Consider the following 16,461-nt stretch of genomic DNA (forward strand, 5'->3'; position numbering starts at 1 on the left):
GTGATCGTGGAGGCCGGCGGTTGGCCTTCGCCGGCTATAAGTACGGCACCGCGCGTGCCCTTCCAGTCCATCTCTTCTTGTTCTCTCCTTCGCCTCAGTTCTTGCTCCGTCTTGGTGTGATGGCTCCGATTCGCCAGTTTTCCGCAGTGGAGAAGGGAAAGGCCCCTCGAGAGGGACCAGACCCTCTCCTGCCGAAGAAGCGACTTGCCCTTTGCAGCCGGGACGAGGAGGATCGTCAGGTGGTGGCGAGGCCCTGGGGCGAGCGGGCTCCGCCGGGGTTCCCGCTCCCCTTGTATGCCCACGCCGAGGGCCCTGAAGGTGTCGATGCTGATCCCCGCGGTCAGCGCCGTCGTCGGCGTCGTCGGGTCACGCAGGCGTGGGTGGTTCCCCCTGGAGTCCACGCCGAGGGCTCCTCCCAGGAGGGCGTGCTCCACGTCGCCATTCCTCTTCAGTCCTGGATCCGTCTTCCTCCCTTCTTCGCCTCCATCGTTCCTCCAGGAGGGCCCCTGGAGCTCTGGGTGCAGCACGCCGACTGCAGCGCTCTCGCGACCGAGGCGGAGGTCGTGGTCGCCGCCCCGGGCGAGGTCTTCATGTCCCGCGGCTGGAGGGAGATCGCCCGGGTCTGCAGGGAAAGGGGCGTCTTCGCGGTCCACCTGGAGTACGACGGCGCCGCGGTAATGTTCTTCAAGGTCTTCAACGCGAACGGGCGCCGGCTGGAGTGTTGGCGCGGGAGAGGTGGCCAGGACCTTGCCCTGGTGAGGGCCAGGCCTGTCGACCGCTCCCTTGGCGAAGGCGCCGGAGGGTCCAGCGACTCCAGCGAAGGCTTCGCGACTCCGGAGACGAGCGACGACAACTACGAGCCCCCGAGTCGGCGCCGCTCCCGGAGCAGGGTGGACTCGTCAGGCCGTCGCCGACCCTGATCTGGATGGAGTTGGCGCCGGTGCTTGACGACCCACTGTTGATGATGGCGTCTTCTGCAGGAGCTCGTGTAGTTAGCTTTCCTTAGGATTCGTTCCCTGCGAGGAATCAGAATGCGCCCCGTGGGGGCTTGTAAGGCGTCTGTAGTCCTGTTTGTTAAGATATATGACCTTTTGCCATGGATCTGTGCGAGTCGCTAATTCCGTTATAGTTCAGCCCTCCCTTTCGCACCTCGCGAGGGCTTGGTGCTCTGCGTCGACAGGTCCCAGTCCCAAGGCGGCGTCAGCCGTCGCTGGTATGCCAGGTCGCGATGCCGTGGTCAAGGCCAGGAGGTGAGCGACCCAGGGTCCGGTAAGAGCCCCTGAGTCGTGATGCTCAGGAGGTCCCCTTTGGCGCCCAAGCAGCCGTCGCTTGGTGAGAAAGGGAAGCAACGTCGCTAGTACGGAATTGCTTTATGTGCGGGGGTAGTGCCACGGTAGCCAGTGCTTTGGATGGTGACTTATCTTGAGGATCAGGGATTATCCCTGGTGTGCCGTCGGGTCCGCGCGTAGGCAGGAACGGAATTGCTCGGCAAGGTCCTCGCGAGCCCCTTCTCCCTCGCCTCTGCTCCCCTTTCTGCTCTACGTCCTCGGGTCCCGGCCCTCGAGCTGGTCTCAGCCGTCGCTGGTATGCCAGGTCGCGATGCCGTGGACAAGGCCAGAGGGTGAGGGCTGGAGAGCCAGTAGGAGCCCTGAGTCACGATGCTCGGGCGCCCCCCCTTTAACGTGCAAGCGGTTCGCGCGGGCGAGGGCGAAGGGAACCTCGTGAGGGCCTTGGCTAGCGCCGTTCCCTCCAAGGATCCTGCACAGTCATCACAAAAAGAAGATGGTGTTGCCATGGCGGCCATTAGTCGACCGTTAGTCACTCAAGAGCTTGCTGGTTGGAGCAGGTGAGGTGTGTTAGGGCACCCGAGAGCCAGCGCGGGACTCACGAGGCCCTACCTCTAGGCGGGTTGCGCCTGGCACTGGGTCGTATCTTGAGATGTGTCCCTACAAAGTTTGGTTAGATGCCGGTACTCTACGTCCTCGGGTCCCGACCCTCGAGCTTGTCTCAGCCGTCGCTGGTATGCCAGGTCGTGATGCCGTGGACAAGGCCAGAGGGTGAGGGTTGGAGAGCCAGTAAGAGCCCTGAGTCGCGATGCTCAGGCACCCCCCCCTTTAACGTGCAAGTAGTCGACATGGAGAAGAAGGGTTGCCGTGAACGGGCATCAAGCAATCAAGCGTGATAGGCGAATGCATAGTTGGAAATAAACGCGATGGAGAGACACACCGCTGGGCCTAGCCCCAGCGGCTTGGGGATGATGCAGCCCGAGGGGCGCCCCCAACAAGGTAAACTAACGACCGGGAAATAAAGGCAGATACATGCCGCAGGGACGGACCCACGCGGCCTGGGAGTGATGCAACCCTAGGAGGGCGCTCCCAGCTGGGAATGAGGCTTGGAAGATATCACCTGAGGATGTCGTCGGTGAAGTGGCGTTGGTGTAGCAGGCTCGGTGGGCTGCGGAGCTGATCCTCATGAGCCCCCAGGCCCCGGGGCCTCAGGAGGCTCCGGAGGCACTGGTGGCTCCTCGCGAGCTGTCTTCATCTCCGCCATGGCCGCGGAACGCCTATCTTCCTGAGCCTCCATGATGCCCCTCATGAGGCGCTGGCACGCCGCAGCCACGCTCGGCAGGCCGTAAGGCATGCGAACACGGCTGTGGGGTGGACCTCCGCAGCGCCCCACTTGCGAGGGCCAGAGGCGCTCCGTTGTGGCGATCTGATTGAGCCCTGGTATGTCGACGCAGACGCGTAGCCCACCATCCTCGCCTGGATGTGGGGCCACAGCTGGTGGACGACGGCAACCCCTCATGATCCTTGACTCCTGCAGTTCTTGAATGGCCTCGTTGACGAACTCATGCTGGTCTGGCCTTCCTTGCTTGGCTCCTTCTTGAGGGAAACGTGCTTCGAAGCACGCCTCCACATGGTGCCCAAGCACCTCCCTCATGACCCTGGCTAGGTCGGTGGCCCTCCAGGTGAGAGCCCCCGAGCCCTGCCTGAGGAGGGCGCCGGGCGCGCTTTCCTATGCGATGGAAGGAGGGTCCTCCCGGGCAGACACGGGCCCTGAGGGGCCTGCTTCCTGAGGGGCTGAGCCTGGCAACGTCTTCTTCTTCTTGGGGGTGGTCTCAGGAAGCCTCCTGCTTCCGCGATCTGGGTCTTCTAGTGACGCGGCCTGAAAGGCTCGCTCCAGGGAACACACTGCATCTCTATCTTCACAGGGCACCGTGATGACGCCGCCACTTCCTGGCATCTTGAGGACGTTGTAGCCGTGGTGAGTCATGGCCATGAACTTGGCCAGCGCGGGGTACCCGAGGATGGCGTTGTACGGCAGGCGGATGTGGGCGACGTCGAAGTCGATGAGCTCGGTGCGGTAGTTGCTGCGGGCTCCGAAGGTGACAGGGAGGCAGACCTGCCCGATCGGGACTATGGAGCCGTCGGTGACTCCGAAGAAAGGCTTGGTTGGCTGAAGATGATCATAGGGCACTTGGAGGTTGTTGAAGGTTTCCACGGACAGGACGTTGAGCCCCGCCCCTCCGTCGATGAGGGTCTTGGTGACCAGCACGTTGCTGATGACCGGGGAGCAAAGCATCGGGAGGACTCCGGCTGTGGCCGAGCACTTGAGCTGGTCTGCTGAGCTGAACATGATGGCGCACACCGACCTCCTAAGGGGGCGCGTTGCTTCGAGCTTGGGGAGAACTGCATTCACCTTGCGGGCGAACTGCTTGAAGATACGTTGGGAGGCTGGGGCTTGAGCTCCGCCCAGGATGCAGGCGATTGCGCGCGGCTCTTGGAAGCCCCCAGCCCCCTCGTCTTGATGGCGGTCTTCGTTCCTTCTTGGCGGAGGCGGCAGCGGAGGTAGGCCTGCGTTGCCGTGAGGGCGATCCTCATGAGGCTGACCCTCCAGTCTCCCTCGCGAGGCAGGTCCCGCCAGCGGTCCTCGCGAGGTGGGTCGCGCCACCCCTGGCGCGGGCCGCGATCTTCCCAGCGTCCTGGGTTTCTTCCTCCTCCTCGGCCGTAGCCCCTATCAGCACGGTCAGGGCGACGGCCGATCCTTCCTTCTCGCACGGCGCGGAGCTCTTGACATTCGTTGGTGTTGTGGGTGTGGAGGTCGTGGTACACGCAGTACCGGCTGCCTCTGGAGGAGTCGGGCAGATCCTTGCCCCGCTTGGTGTCCGGTTCGGCTGCGAGTACGACAGCCCCCTTGTGCTTCACGTCCTTGGCCTTGGGCTTCTTCTCTTCTGGGTCCGCAGCAGGCAGCTCGAGGAGGGAGAGGCGTCCCTCCTCAGCCCTGGCACACCTGTTCGCTAAGTTGAACAGCTCCAGGGAGGTGCAGAGGTCTTCATGCATCGCCAGCTCCTCCTTCATCTTGACGTCGCGCACGCCATCGGAGAAGGCCGAGATGATGGCCTCCTCGGACACCTTGGGGATCTTGAGGCGCGCGCTGTTGAAGCGCTGGATGTACTTTTGCAGGGTCTCTCCGGGTTGTTGCTTGATGCGGCGCATGTCGCTCACGGCGGGTGGCCGGTCGCGAGTACCTTGGAAGTTGGCAATGAAGCGGGTGCGCATCTGGTCCCAGGAAGAGATCGTTCCTGGAGCCAGATTCAGGAGCCAGGTGCAAGCTCCTTCCTTCAGCGCCATGGGGAACCAGTTCTCCATGACCTTCTCGTCCCCGCTGGCGGCCTCGGTGCCCAGCTCATAGAGCTGGAGGAACTCCGCGGGATCAGTTGTGCCGTCGTAGCGAGGAGGCAGGTCCGGCTTGAACTTGCCGGGCCACGCGATGCTACGCAGCTCAGTGGTGTAGGCGAGGCAGCCCGTGGTGGCCACGAAAGGCTTCGGCTGGTGGAGAGCTTGGCCTTGAGGGTCCCCACGCGCTGCAGCTAGGAGCAGAGCGGGGTCTTGGCGTGCCGGAGCTGGAGCAGGGAGCGCCCGGGCAGCCCCTTGCGGGCGAGGGATTTCTTGGCAGCTCCGTTCTTGCTGCGCTGACGCCTGGCAGAGCGGGTTCCGCCCAGGGGCCACGCGCCTTGGAGCCATGACGTCTTCTTGGAGAGGAGGCGGCTGGTACGGTGCAGCGGAGCGGACGGCGCAGGAGAGCCCCCCGCGGCACGGACGAGCTCGGCGACGCGGTCGAGCCACTCCTCGTAGACGTCGTCGACGGGTCGGTAGCGCAGGAGCTCGTTTGCCGCGATGAGCGCAGCTCGAGCCTCCAAAGGCGCGCGGAGCGCGCGAGACGAAGACCCAGCTGGTGCGAGCGATGGAGTAGCGGTGCGGCCGTCTTGACGCACAGACGGGTGCTGAGACGACGCTTGCTGCTCGCCCCCTGCCGGGCCGGTGGCGGCGTTGACGGCGGGCGACGGGGAACGACGAGGACGCCCACCGACGGGGGCCGTCTGGGCGACACGAGAAGCGATGGCGGCCCGGCGCTCGGCGCGGGCCCGACGAGCGTCAGACATGGATGCTGCGGTCGGAGGAGAGCGGAGTGGTGGAAGACAAATTCCGGTGCACCCCTACCTGGCGCGCCAAATGTCGGATTTCGTGGGTTCCGGCAGACCCTTAAGGTTCGAACACTGGGGTGCGCGCGGAGATTACGCCTTCAACCTCACCGTCTCGCAAGGATCTAAACTACTAAAAGAACTGCGCAAGAGACACAAGATTTATACTGGTTCGGGCCACCGTTGTGGTGTAATACCCTACTCCAGTGTGTGGTTTGTGGATTGCCTCCTGGGGCTGGTGATGATGAACAATATAAGGAAGAACAGTCTCGCGAGGGTCTGTTCTTGGCTGGGGTGATGAACTGCTAGGAGGAGTTCAGTCACCTTTCTCTCTCTCTCTCACTTACTCTCTCTCTCTGCTTGCAAACCAGATGAACCCACCGAACCGAACCGAACCCAACCCCTTGCTACGTGGGTGGCTAGTCCTATTTATAGAGGCCCTGGTCCTCTTCCCAAATATTGAGCGAGAAGGGAGCCAACAATGGCGGACTAATTTGAAGGGGGACATCGAGTACACTTATCCTGACTAAAGCAGTCTTCGCCTGCCAAAGGCTCTGGTGGTGACGCCGCGCTGGGCTCCATGGTGACCTCCGTCTCGTAGTCCTCCTGGTCTTGGTCTCATTGCACCGAAGTGGCAACCTTTGCCTGATGCCTCGGTACTCTGCGGCTGCGCTTGCCCCCTTTGCACCAAAGAGGAAAGAAGGACGTTGCGCGCGCTGGCACCCGCCTGGCACCCTGAGTCGTCATGGCTTACGTCATGGGCACCTCGCGAGGTACCCCGCCTTGATATCTCCACCTCCTCGCGAGCCAGCCTGATGAGGCTTCGCCTGAGGATGTGCCGTGTCATCCTTCTCGCGAGGCTTGGCCCCTCGCGAGGGTCTTGAGTCTTGTGTTGATGAAGATGGGCCGTGCTGGGCCCTCATTTGAGCCACGCCGCAGGCCGCAGGCAGGCAAGTCTGGGGACCCCCGTTCCTAGAACGCCGACACATCCAACACTTTGCTTGAGGTCAAAGTGTGGAAGTCCGGCCTTTGACGAATGACGGAGGACATGGCCTTGTGGTAGGGCATCATTGCCTTGAGGAATTTGCGCTTGATCCAATTGTCATCCGTGTCCTTACTCCCGTGATCTCGGAGTGAGACCGCGAGTTTGGTTACTCTCCGATAAAGCTCACGAGGTTCTTCATATTCTTTCATTGCAAACTCATCGGCCTAATCTTGCACAACTTCATAGTTCGAGCGTTGAATGCTTGCGCTTCCCCGGTAGAGTGAGACAATACAAAGCCATGCGTCTTTGGCCAAGGCGAAGGGCCGAAGATGAGGTAGATCTTCGGGTGGAATTGCATCTTGAATGATGAAGAGAGCATTCTCATTGAATTGATTATCCGCGGCTTCTCGAGGAGTGAAGTTGCTTGGATCATGCGGATAGAAACCTTCTTCAATGATTCTCCAAAGATTAGTGTTCACATGATTTAAATGCCGTTTAGAGCGGTAAACCCAAGAATCAAAGTCCTCATTTTTCACAATCTTAGGGGGAGGACCGGCATGACTCAAATGAGTGGAAGGAACCGGTCCACCATAAACAAGTGGTGGTTCCACATGAGCAAATATGTCGGTGCCATTCTTACCACTAGAAGAAGGAGCCTTTTCGCTACTAGCTTCCCCTTTATCGGAGGTAGCATCCGTCACCTTGTCGGTGGGACTACCCACATTCAACGGTGCGGTGGATAGTTTAAGCCCTTCAAGGAATTTAGTAAACATGCTTTCAACCTCGGTCGTCATGGAGGTTTTCAATGTCTCCAAGGCCACATTGAATTCCTCACAAGAGACCGAGGTTCCCCCATCGCCCGTAGACGAGATCGGATTCACACCAGAGTGTTCCTCTACACCGTCTACGGTATCAACCATACTCTTCGGACGGTAAAGTCCTTAATAAAGAGACGAGGCTCTGATACCAATTGAAAGGATCGATATGGTTGACTAGAGGGGGGTGAATAGGAAACTAACAATTTTTAACTTTTCTTTACCAAATTAAACTTTGCATCAAAGTAGGTTGTCTAGATGTGCAACTAGGTGAGCAACCTATATGATGCAATAACAACAAACAAGCAAGCAAGAGAAGTAACACTAAAGAGCTTGCACAAGTAAAGGTAAGAAATAACAAAGAGTGGATCCGGTGAAGACGAGGATGTGTTACCGAAGTTCCTTCCTTTTGAAGGGAAGTACGCCTCCATTAGAGCAGTGTGGAGGCACAATGCTCCCCAAGAAGCCACTAGGGCCACCGTATTCTCCTCACGCCCTCACACAATGCAAGATGTCGTGATTCCACTATTGGTGCCCTTGAAGGCGGCGACCGGACCTTTACAAACAAGGTTGGGGCAATCTCCACAACTTAATCGGAGGCTCTCAACAATACCACGAAGCTTCACCACAATGGACTATGGCTCCGTGGTGACGTCAACCGTCTAGGGTGCTCAAACACCGAAGAGTAACAAGATTCGCTAGGGATAGGTGGGGGAATCGAAAATTTCTTGGTGGAAGTGTAGATCGGGGCCTTCTCAACCACTCCCGAGAAAATCAACAAGTTTGATTGGCTAGAGAGATAGATCGGGCTAAAATGGAGCTTAGAGCATTAATGGAGCTTGAGTGGGAAGAGGTAGGTCAACGGGGAAGAAGGGGACCCCCTTTTATAGTGGGGGCAACAATCCAATCGTTGCCCCACCAACCATCCCCGCAGAGGGCGGTAGTACCGCTTGGGGGCGGTACTACCGCTGAGCCAGCGGTACTGCCGCTCCAGCTAGCGGTATTGCCGCGCAGAGGAGAGAAGCAGGGACCTGGACCCAGAGCGGTACTACCGCGGTGGTAAGGGCGGTACTACCGCTGCGAAGCGGTACTACCACCTCTACTGCCGCAAAACCCGACACGAGAAAAAGAGCCCTCGATTCGAGGCGGTAGGAGCCAAACAGGCCAGCGGTAGTACAGCTGCGGAGTCACCGGCGGTACTACCGCTGCGGAGCGGTACTACTGCTTGTGACCCCTCAGCGGTACTACCGCTGGGTAGCACGGTACTACCGCTGTGACCCAGATAAGACACAACAGAGAGAAAAGATCTCTCCATTGAAGTGGAAGTCGAGGCGGTAGGGCCAGGCAGGCCAGCGGTAGTACAGCTGCGGAGTCACCGGCGATACTACCGCTGCGGAGCGGTACTGCCGCTTGTGACCCCTCAGCGGTACTACCGCTGGGTAGCACGGTACTACCGCTGGGACCCAGACAAGACACAACAGAGAGAAAAGATCTCTCCATTGAAGTGGAAGAGCTCTGAGGGTGAGAAGCAGATGTGTACATGTTGATTCCACCCAAGCAATACCCCAGCGGACCCCCTCTTGATAGTATGGTGCCCTCTACGCAACTAGCCCACCAAAAGAGAAACGAAAGAGCTACACCATCTTGAATGACACTCCGAGGGGAAGAAATCGTCTCGTGCCAAGGATGAATCTCTGAAATACTCAAAGCACACGATTAGTCCGCAAACATGTTGTCATCAATCACCAAAACCACATCGAGAGAGATATGCCTCAACATCAACCGTATTAGAGAGGAAGTAGTCAGCTATGATGACTACTTCGAGTGCAAAGAGGAGGCCGTCGGCAAGATTGGTTTCTCCTCTTATCAGAAATGCACTGCCGTCATCCGAATGCTTGCATACGGAGTGCCCGGTGATCTCATTGACGAGTACGTCCGTATGAGCGAGTCTACATGCCTAGAGTCCCTGTATAAGTTTTGCAAGGCTGTTATTGCTGTGTTTGGCCCTGAGTACTTGAGAGAGCCGACAGCTGAAGATACAACCCGTTTGTTGGCGATGAATGCCAGCAGGGGCTTCCCGGGAATGCTTGGCAGCATAGACTGTATGCACTGAGAGTGGAAGAACTGCCCTTCTGCTTGGTAAGGGCAATATAAGGGACATGTCAGGGCTCGCACTGTCATACTAGAGGGAAAGGAAAAGATTTACCCAAGAGCAAGAGAGTGCTAGAAAGGATGTAGAGCGTGCCTTTGGTGTTTTGCAATCTCGATGGGGCATCGTTCGGTATCCTGATAATACTTGGAGCACGCAGAACCTGTGAGAGGTGATGACTGCTTGTGTGATCATGCACAATATAATCGTAGAAGACGAGCGCCCGGAACATCTGTACGATCAAGGCTTTCAGTTTCAGAGTGAGAATGTTGTGCCTGAGCATGGAGTAGCGGGAACATTTAAGCAGTTCACTCAATTTCATGAAGACATGCGTGATTGGGAAACTCACGTGCAACTGCAAAATGATTTGGTTGAGTATATGTGGGCTCATGTTGGCAACCAATAGATGTATATTCTTTTATTCGTTTGCAAAACTATGTGAAACATTTTTATTTGTATTTGACTTGTAAAACTATACTATTTATTTGAGTGGCCAGACTATTTGGCTTGTTTACATTTTCATTTGACAATATGTTGAATGCAAATTGTGTAAAATTGGGCGGCCACGCCGCCACATATGGATTGGCGCATTGAACATGCTGCCGACCCATATTAAAAATAGGACGGACGTCGGGCAGGCGGCCGACCCAAACAAATAAAAAACGGACGAAATCGCCGTTTGTTTGGGTCGGCCGTTGCTCTTATTGTGTAAACTACAATGTATTAGATGAAGAAGATTAATTCAAGCAGGCGAGCACAACACAAGCACGTGCAAACCTTCCAGCCCGCACCGTCAGAGCCACAAGATGCATTAGGTGGAGCTTTTTTACACTCGCTCTGTCATTAGATGCTCGATGAACACGGTCTGATTCAGCCATTCCTCAAAAGGCATGATGGTCGGAGATGCTTTATCAAGGTTTATATGCATACCCGGCAATGTCTCACATGCTACAGCCTACAGAACAAACCAAGACCCCCGGAGGCCGCTTGAGGACCCTTACTTTTCTCCCGGCGCTGATAAGATTTGGGAGCGAGTGCAGTGGGCATGGGCGGGAGCGTCTCTCAAGCTCTCAAGGAGCGGCGGCGATCGGCATGGGTGCCATCTCTCAAGGACAGAGGCGGCTGTGAGGTGCGGGTGCTATGGGTGGCCCACTTCCGACCGCACCCACGTACATCTACAGAATGAGTAATGGGACAGGCTAACGTGCCCCGGTCAGCCGGCAGTCACACCCCTACAAATGCAGTTGCACGGTCGCCTGTGGTATGCAGAACCTGTAAAGAGGTCGCAGCACTAGCAGTCCAGCACGCGATCAGACGGTGAGCGGCTCGGAGAGGCGCCGGACTGCTGTACTATGGCTCCGGCGGCAATGGAGGTCGCGCCAGCGCCCGTCGCCGTCGTGGCCGTGCCGTTCCCGGCGCAGGGGCACCTCAACCAGATGCTGCACCTGTCGCTCCTGCTCGCGTCCCGGGGCCTGGGCGTGCACTACGCGGCGCCCGCGCCGCACGTCCGCCAGGCGCGCGCGCGCGTGCAGGGCTGGGACGCGCGCGCCGTCCGCTCGCTCCACTTCGCCGCCCTCGACGTCCCGCCCTACGCCACGCCGCCGCCCGACCCCGACAGCCCCGTCGCGTTCCCGGCCCACCTGCAGCCGCTCTTCGACGCGTTCTGCGACCACGCCGCGGCCCCGCTCGGGCGCCTCCTCGAGGACCTCGCCGCCGAGCACCGCCGCGTCGTCGTCGTGCACGACAGTCTCGTGGCCTTCCCCGCGACGGAGGCGTCGCGGCTGCCCAACGGCGAGGCGTACGCGCTCCAGTGCGTGGGGCAGTCGTTCGGCGCCGGGTTCAAGGACCCCAGCCACCGCCTGGTGCGCGCGCTCGGCCTGCCCGTCCCGTCACCCGAGTCCTTCCTCACCGAGGCGTTCATGGGGCTCGTGGAGCGGCAGGGCGGGCTCGGCGTGCCCGGCGCCGGGCTGCTCCTCAACTCGTGCCGCGCGCTCGAGGGAGAGTTCGTCGACGCGCAAGCCGAGGCCCTGTCCCTCGACGGCAAGAAGCTATTCTCCATCGGCCCGTTAAACCCACTGCTAGAGCTGGACGTGACCATGCAGCCGCGGCATGAGTGCATGGACTGGCTTGACAAGCAGCCGCCGTCATCGGTGCTGTACCTGTGCTTCGGCACAATGACGTCGCTGCCTGGCAAGCAGATCGAGGAGCTGGCCGGCGCGCTGCAGAGCTGCGAGCAGCGGTTCATCTGGGTGCTGCGCGACGCCGACCGCGCCGACATCTTCGCGGAGGCCGGCGAGAGCCGGCACGCCAAGCTGATGTCCGAGTTCACCAAACGGACCGAAGGGAGGGGGCTGGTGATCACCGGGTGGGCGCCGCAGCTGGAGATCCTGGCGCACGGCGCCACGGCGGCGTTCGTGAGCCACTGCGGCTGGAACTCGCTGCTGGAAGGGCTAAGCCACGGGAAGCCGATCCTCGCGTGGCCCATGCACTCCGACCAGCCGTGGAACGCTGGGTACGTGTGCGGCCACCTCAAGGCCGGGATCGTCATGAGGCCATGGGAGAAGAGCCGGGAGACGCTGCCGGCCAAGGACATTCAAGAGGTCATCAAGAGGGCGATGGACTCCGACGAAGGCATCGCCGCGCGGAGTGCGGCGAAGGCGCTCGCCGAGGACGTTCGTGCCGCCGTGGCGAACGGTGGCTCGTCGTGGGCGGACATGGAGGAGTTCGTCGCCCGCATCACAAAGTGAAGGACTGATTGGCGTCAATAAACTCTGAAGTGACCAGTGCATGCTCGATCTTGCAGCGTCAATCAGAGCAGTACACCTGTGTGATTTGAGGTGTCTCTAGTGTCACGTTCGTAGATTTGTTTCCTTTCGTTCGCTCCGTTCGGATTCACGAACAGCACTCTGAAGTCCATCCGTGGTCCTAGCATGCGGTCTGAAAGGACAAATTGTGCCTATATGGTTCTACAAAATCTGTAAAATCGCACAAATAAATTACGGATTTACTAACTCACATCTAGATGTTTTTTAGTTATGTCACATCTAACTTGTCCACCATATGATAAGGGGCTGTGAGATTCGTGCAAAATTCTTTTAGTTTGTGTTCTCGATATGTCTCGCATCGCTAGTATCCCTCTGGTCTGCTTTTCCTATCACGCGCAGTGCTCAGCCTTCGTGGGCATATGGGCTTGCTTTTTTTTTTGTCAAATGTGATGGTGCCCGGCTGCCTTTGTTCTGCTTTTTGTTCAGGTCTGGGCCTTTTCGTGTTGTTTTTCTTTTTTATCATTTGTTTATCCTGAGCCTTTTTATTTCAAATTCTTGATGTGTTTATTAGAAATTGAGTCAATCCCAAATCTCTTGTGCCTTCTGCTCCCATCCACCATTATATCTTCTCACTCTCACATTCCCCTTTTTCTTACGCTCTTATCATTATATTTCGATTTTTGTGTTTCTTTACGAGGAGTGGCATTGTTCATTCTTTTTTTCCCACATTTTTTGTGTTTGTGTTTGTGTGTTTTTCATGCGGGCACAACATTTGCAGTCGAGATCCACAAGAAATTTATTTTCAAAGTCACGATTATTTTGTCATGTGGGCATAATATTTTTTGAACATTTTGTAGGAATTATCTGTGCGTGTCTACACACATGGGATTGTCCCTATGTACAGTCAAGATTTTTTTTCCTACTACATGCTTTATGCATGGGCTTATCCATTTATGTGCTAGCCCATTTCCTTTTGTTTTTCCTCATTTTTCTTTGTTTTTTTATGTTTGTGTGTCTGTCATCACACTGTCATTTTGAGCTGCAATTTTTTTATTTTTTGGGAGAATTTTGTATTGATGTTTCTATCTTTTCTTTTTTGCTATTTACTTTTTTTATTTTTCTTCTCTTTTCCACTTTTAATCCATTATATTTTTTGTACAAGATGTTTTTTGAAGTGTGCGGACACTAATTAGAATCCGTCACTTTTTTGAAAAAATTGAACACTCTTTCAAATTTATATAAGTTATGTTTTCTAGATAAATTAACTGTTAAAAATTTATGATTTTTTTTGTAAATCTTGGTGTGACTAGTTGAGGTTCACTAGATTTACAACTGCAAGTGTTATAATTTGGTTGTAATTACATGACCCTCAACATGACAGCAATTGGACTGGTAGGGGTTTCTCAGCCAGTTGCATGTTCATCAATAGAAACACAATTGCAAGTGTTGCCGCCCAACTGTGCATGCCCTAAATGCAACGGTTCTCACCGAGTAGCATGTCTCAACCACTATTTAACAGCTTAAAGTGTTGTATCCCGACTATAACTATATGACTCTCACCATGACTGCAACTAGGCTGGTAGAGGGTTATCGGCTATTTGCATGTCCTTCACTAGACTTATAATTATAAGTGTTGCAAGTCGACTGCAGCTACATGCTTCAGATACGACTACAACTGGGGTTGTCAGCTAATTGCATGCCACCTTTACAACCAGGGTTGTCTGCTAATTGCATGTTTGTATGGGGCCTAGTTGCAAGTCAACAATTGACTCGCAACTAGGGGGACATATGTTTGTAGGGCCCCTAGTTGCATGTCAACCATCAGTTGTCAACTAGGGGGGCATATGTTTGTAGGGGCCTAGCTGCAAATCAACCATCGACTCGTAACTAGGAGAGATGTATGTTTGTAGGGGCCCAATTGCAAGTCAACCATCGACTCGCAACTAGGACGTGTTGTACTTTTTTGTACTTGCCCCAATTGCAAGTCACCCACCCACTCAGAACTAGGGGGTGTATGTTTGTACTGACCCCAGTTGCAAGTCAGCCATCGACTCGCAACTAGGACAAGTCTTACATTTTTGTAGTTGCCCCAGTTTCAAGTCATCAATCGACTTGCAACTAGGGGGCATATGTTTGTACGACCCCTAGTTTCATGTTAACCATCGGCTGGCAACTAGGGGAACATATGTTTCTAGGGGCCCAGTTGCAAGTCAACCATCAACTCGCAACTAGGAGGGACATATGTTATTAGGGGCCCAATTTCAAGTCAACCATCGACTCGCAACTAGGATGTGCCATAATTTTTTGTAATTGCCCCAATTGAAAGTCAAAATCCACTCAGAACTAGGGGTGTATGTTTCTACCAGCCCCAGTTGCAAGTCAGCCATCGACTCGCAACTAGGATGCGTCGTACTTTTTTGTAGTTGCCCCAGTTGCAAGTCAACCATCGACTCGCAACTAGGGGAAAGTATGTTTGTAGGGGCCCAGTTGCAATTCAACCATCGACTCGCAACAAGGGGGGCGCATGTTTGTAGGGGACAGTTGCAAGTCAACCATTGACTTGCAACAAGGACGCGACGTACTTTTTTGTAGTCGCCCTAGTTGCATGCCAACCATCGACTTGCAACTAGGGGGCGTATGTTTGTAGGGGGGCAGTTGCAAGTCAACCATCATCTCGCAACTATGTGGCATATGTTTGAAGGGCCCCCAATTGCATGTCAACCATCAGCTGGCAACTAGGGGCGACATATGTTTGTAGAAGCCCAATTGCAAGTCAACCATCAACTCGCAACTAGGAGGGACATATGTTTGTAGGGGCCCAATTGCAAGTCAACCATCGACTCGCAATTAGGATGCGTCATACTTTTTTGTACTTGCCCTAGTTGCAAATCAAACATCCACTCATAACTAGGAAGTGTATGTTTGTGCCGACCCCAATTGCAAGTCAGCCATCGACTCACAAATAGGACGCGTCGTACTTTTTTGTAGTTACCCAATTGCAAGTCAACCATCGACTCGCAACTAGGGGGAAGTATATTTTTAGGGGCCGAGTTGCAAGTCAACCATCGACTCGCAACAAGGGGGGCGTATGTTTGTAGGGGGCTATTTACAAGTGAACCAAATCTCAACTAGCATGTGTTGTAATTTTTTGTAGTGGCCCCAGTTGCATGTCAACCATCGACCTGCAACTAGAGGGCGTATGTTTGTAGGGGGGCAGTTGCAAGTCAACCATCGACTCGCAACTAGGAGACTTATGTTTGTAAGGGCCCAATTGCAAGCCAATCATCGACTCGCAACTAGGACTCATCGTACATATTTTTAGTTGCCCCAGTTGCAAGTGAACCATCGGCTCGCAACTAGGGGAAACATATGTTTGTAGCGGCCCCAGTTACAAGCTAGCCATCACCTTGCATGAGTTTTACCAATGTCTCATTTAAGTTTTAGTCCGTTTGATCCATCCCTATAAATTTCGTGCAATCTTTGATCGGGGTTGTTTTGTCCCGCGCATTTGATGTCACTCGTTTGTTGTCCATTCTGCAACCCATCGCACAGTGCGTCTTTGTTTGTTAGGCATTTGTTGTCCTTTTTCTGTGTCATAATTGAAGAGACGAGTTGCTTGTATAAGTCGAAAAGATGAGTTGACCGCTGGCTCATCAGTTTCGTTCTTCGCTCTCTCTCTCTCTCTCCCCCCCTCCCTCCCTCCCTCCCTTCTATCTCTCTATCACATTCCTCTTTGTCTTTGGAGCAGAGGCGGCATGAGGATGGATCTCCTTCTAAATACTACAATGCCACGCAATGACCCATTTTTTGTTTTTATTTGCAAGTCTAAGCCTTTTTTTCTCTTATCCTAGTTGCAAGTTGATCACCGACATGCAACTGGGTCCAACCCATTTTGGTCTCTGGTGCAAGTGTACTCCCAATATTGAACTGGGTCGCCTCTTTATTTTCTTTTCCTAGTTGCAAGTCGACCATCGACATGCAAACTGGAGCTCGTCTCTTCTATTTTTCTTGTCGCAGTTGCAAGTCAATCACCGACATGTAACTGGGCCTGACACATTTTTATATTATTGCAAGTGCACTCTTGTCATGCAACTGGGCACGCCTCTTTTATTTTTCTTGTCCCAGTTGCAAGTCAACTGCCGACATGCAACTAGGGTCCAACCGATTTTTGTCCTATAGTTGCACATTGACAACCGACATGCAACTGGATATCCGACCCTTTTTTTGTCACGGTTGCAAATTCACCCTCGACATGCAACTAGGTG

At 55.1% G+C, this 16,461-nt stretch overlaps 1 protein-coding gene across 1 annotated transcript; it reads left to right on the forward strand.

Annotated features, from left to right (window-relative positions):
• Positions 1-10,463: 10,463 nt before the first annotated feature.
• Positions 10,464-12,448, forward strand: LOC125533854 (cis-zeatin O-glucosyltransferase 2-like). The gene has a single exon (XM_048697185.2). It carries the CDS (start codon positions 10,784-10,786, stop codon positions 12,176-12,178), a length of 1,395 nt encoding a protein of 464 aa, XP_048553142.1. The 5' UTR covers positions 10,464-10,783; the 3' UTR covers positions 12,179-12,448.
• Positions 12,449-16,461: the final 4,013 nt, after the last annotated feature.

This window comes from Triticum urartu, chromosome 2A (assembly GCF_056163025.1).
Source record: "Triticum urartu cultivar PI428250 chromosome 2A, HENAU_Tu73, whole genome shotgun sequence".
NCBI classification, from domain to species: domain Eukaryota; kingdom Viridiplantae; phylum Streptophyta; class Magnoliopsida; order Poales; family Poaceae; genus Triticum; species Triticum urartu.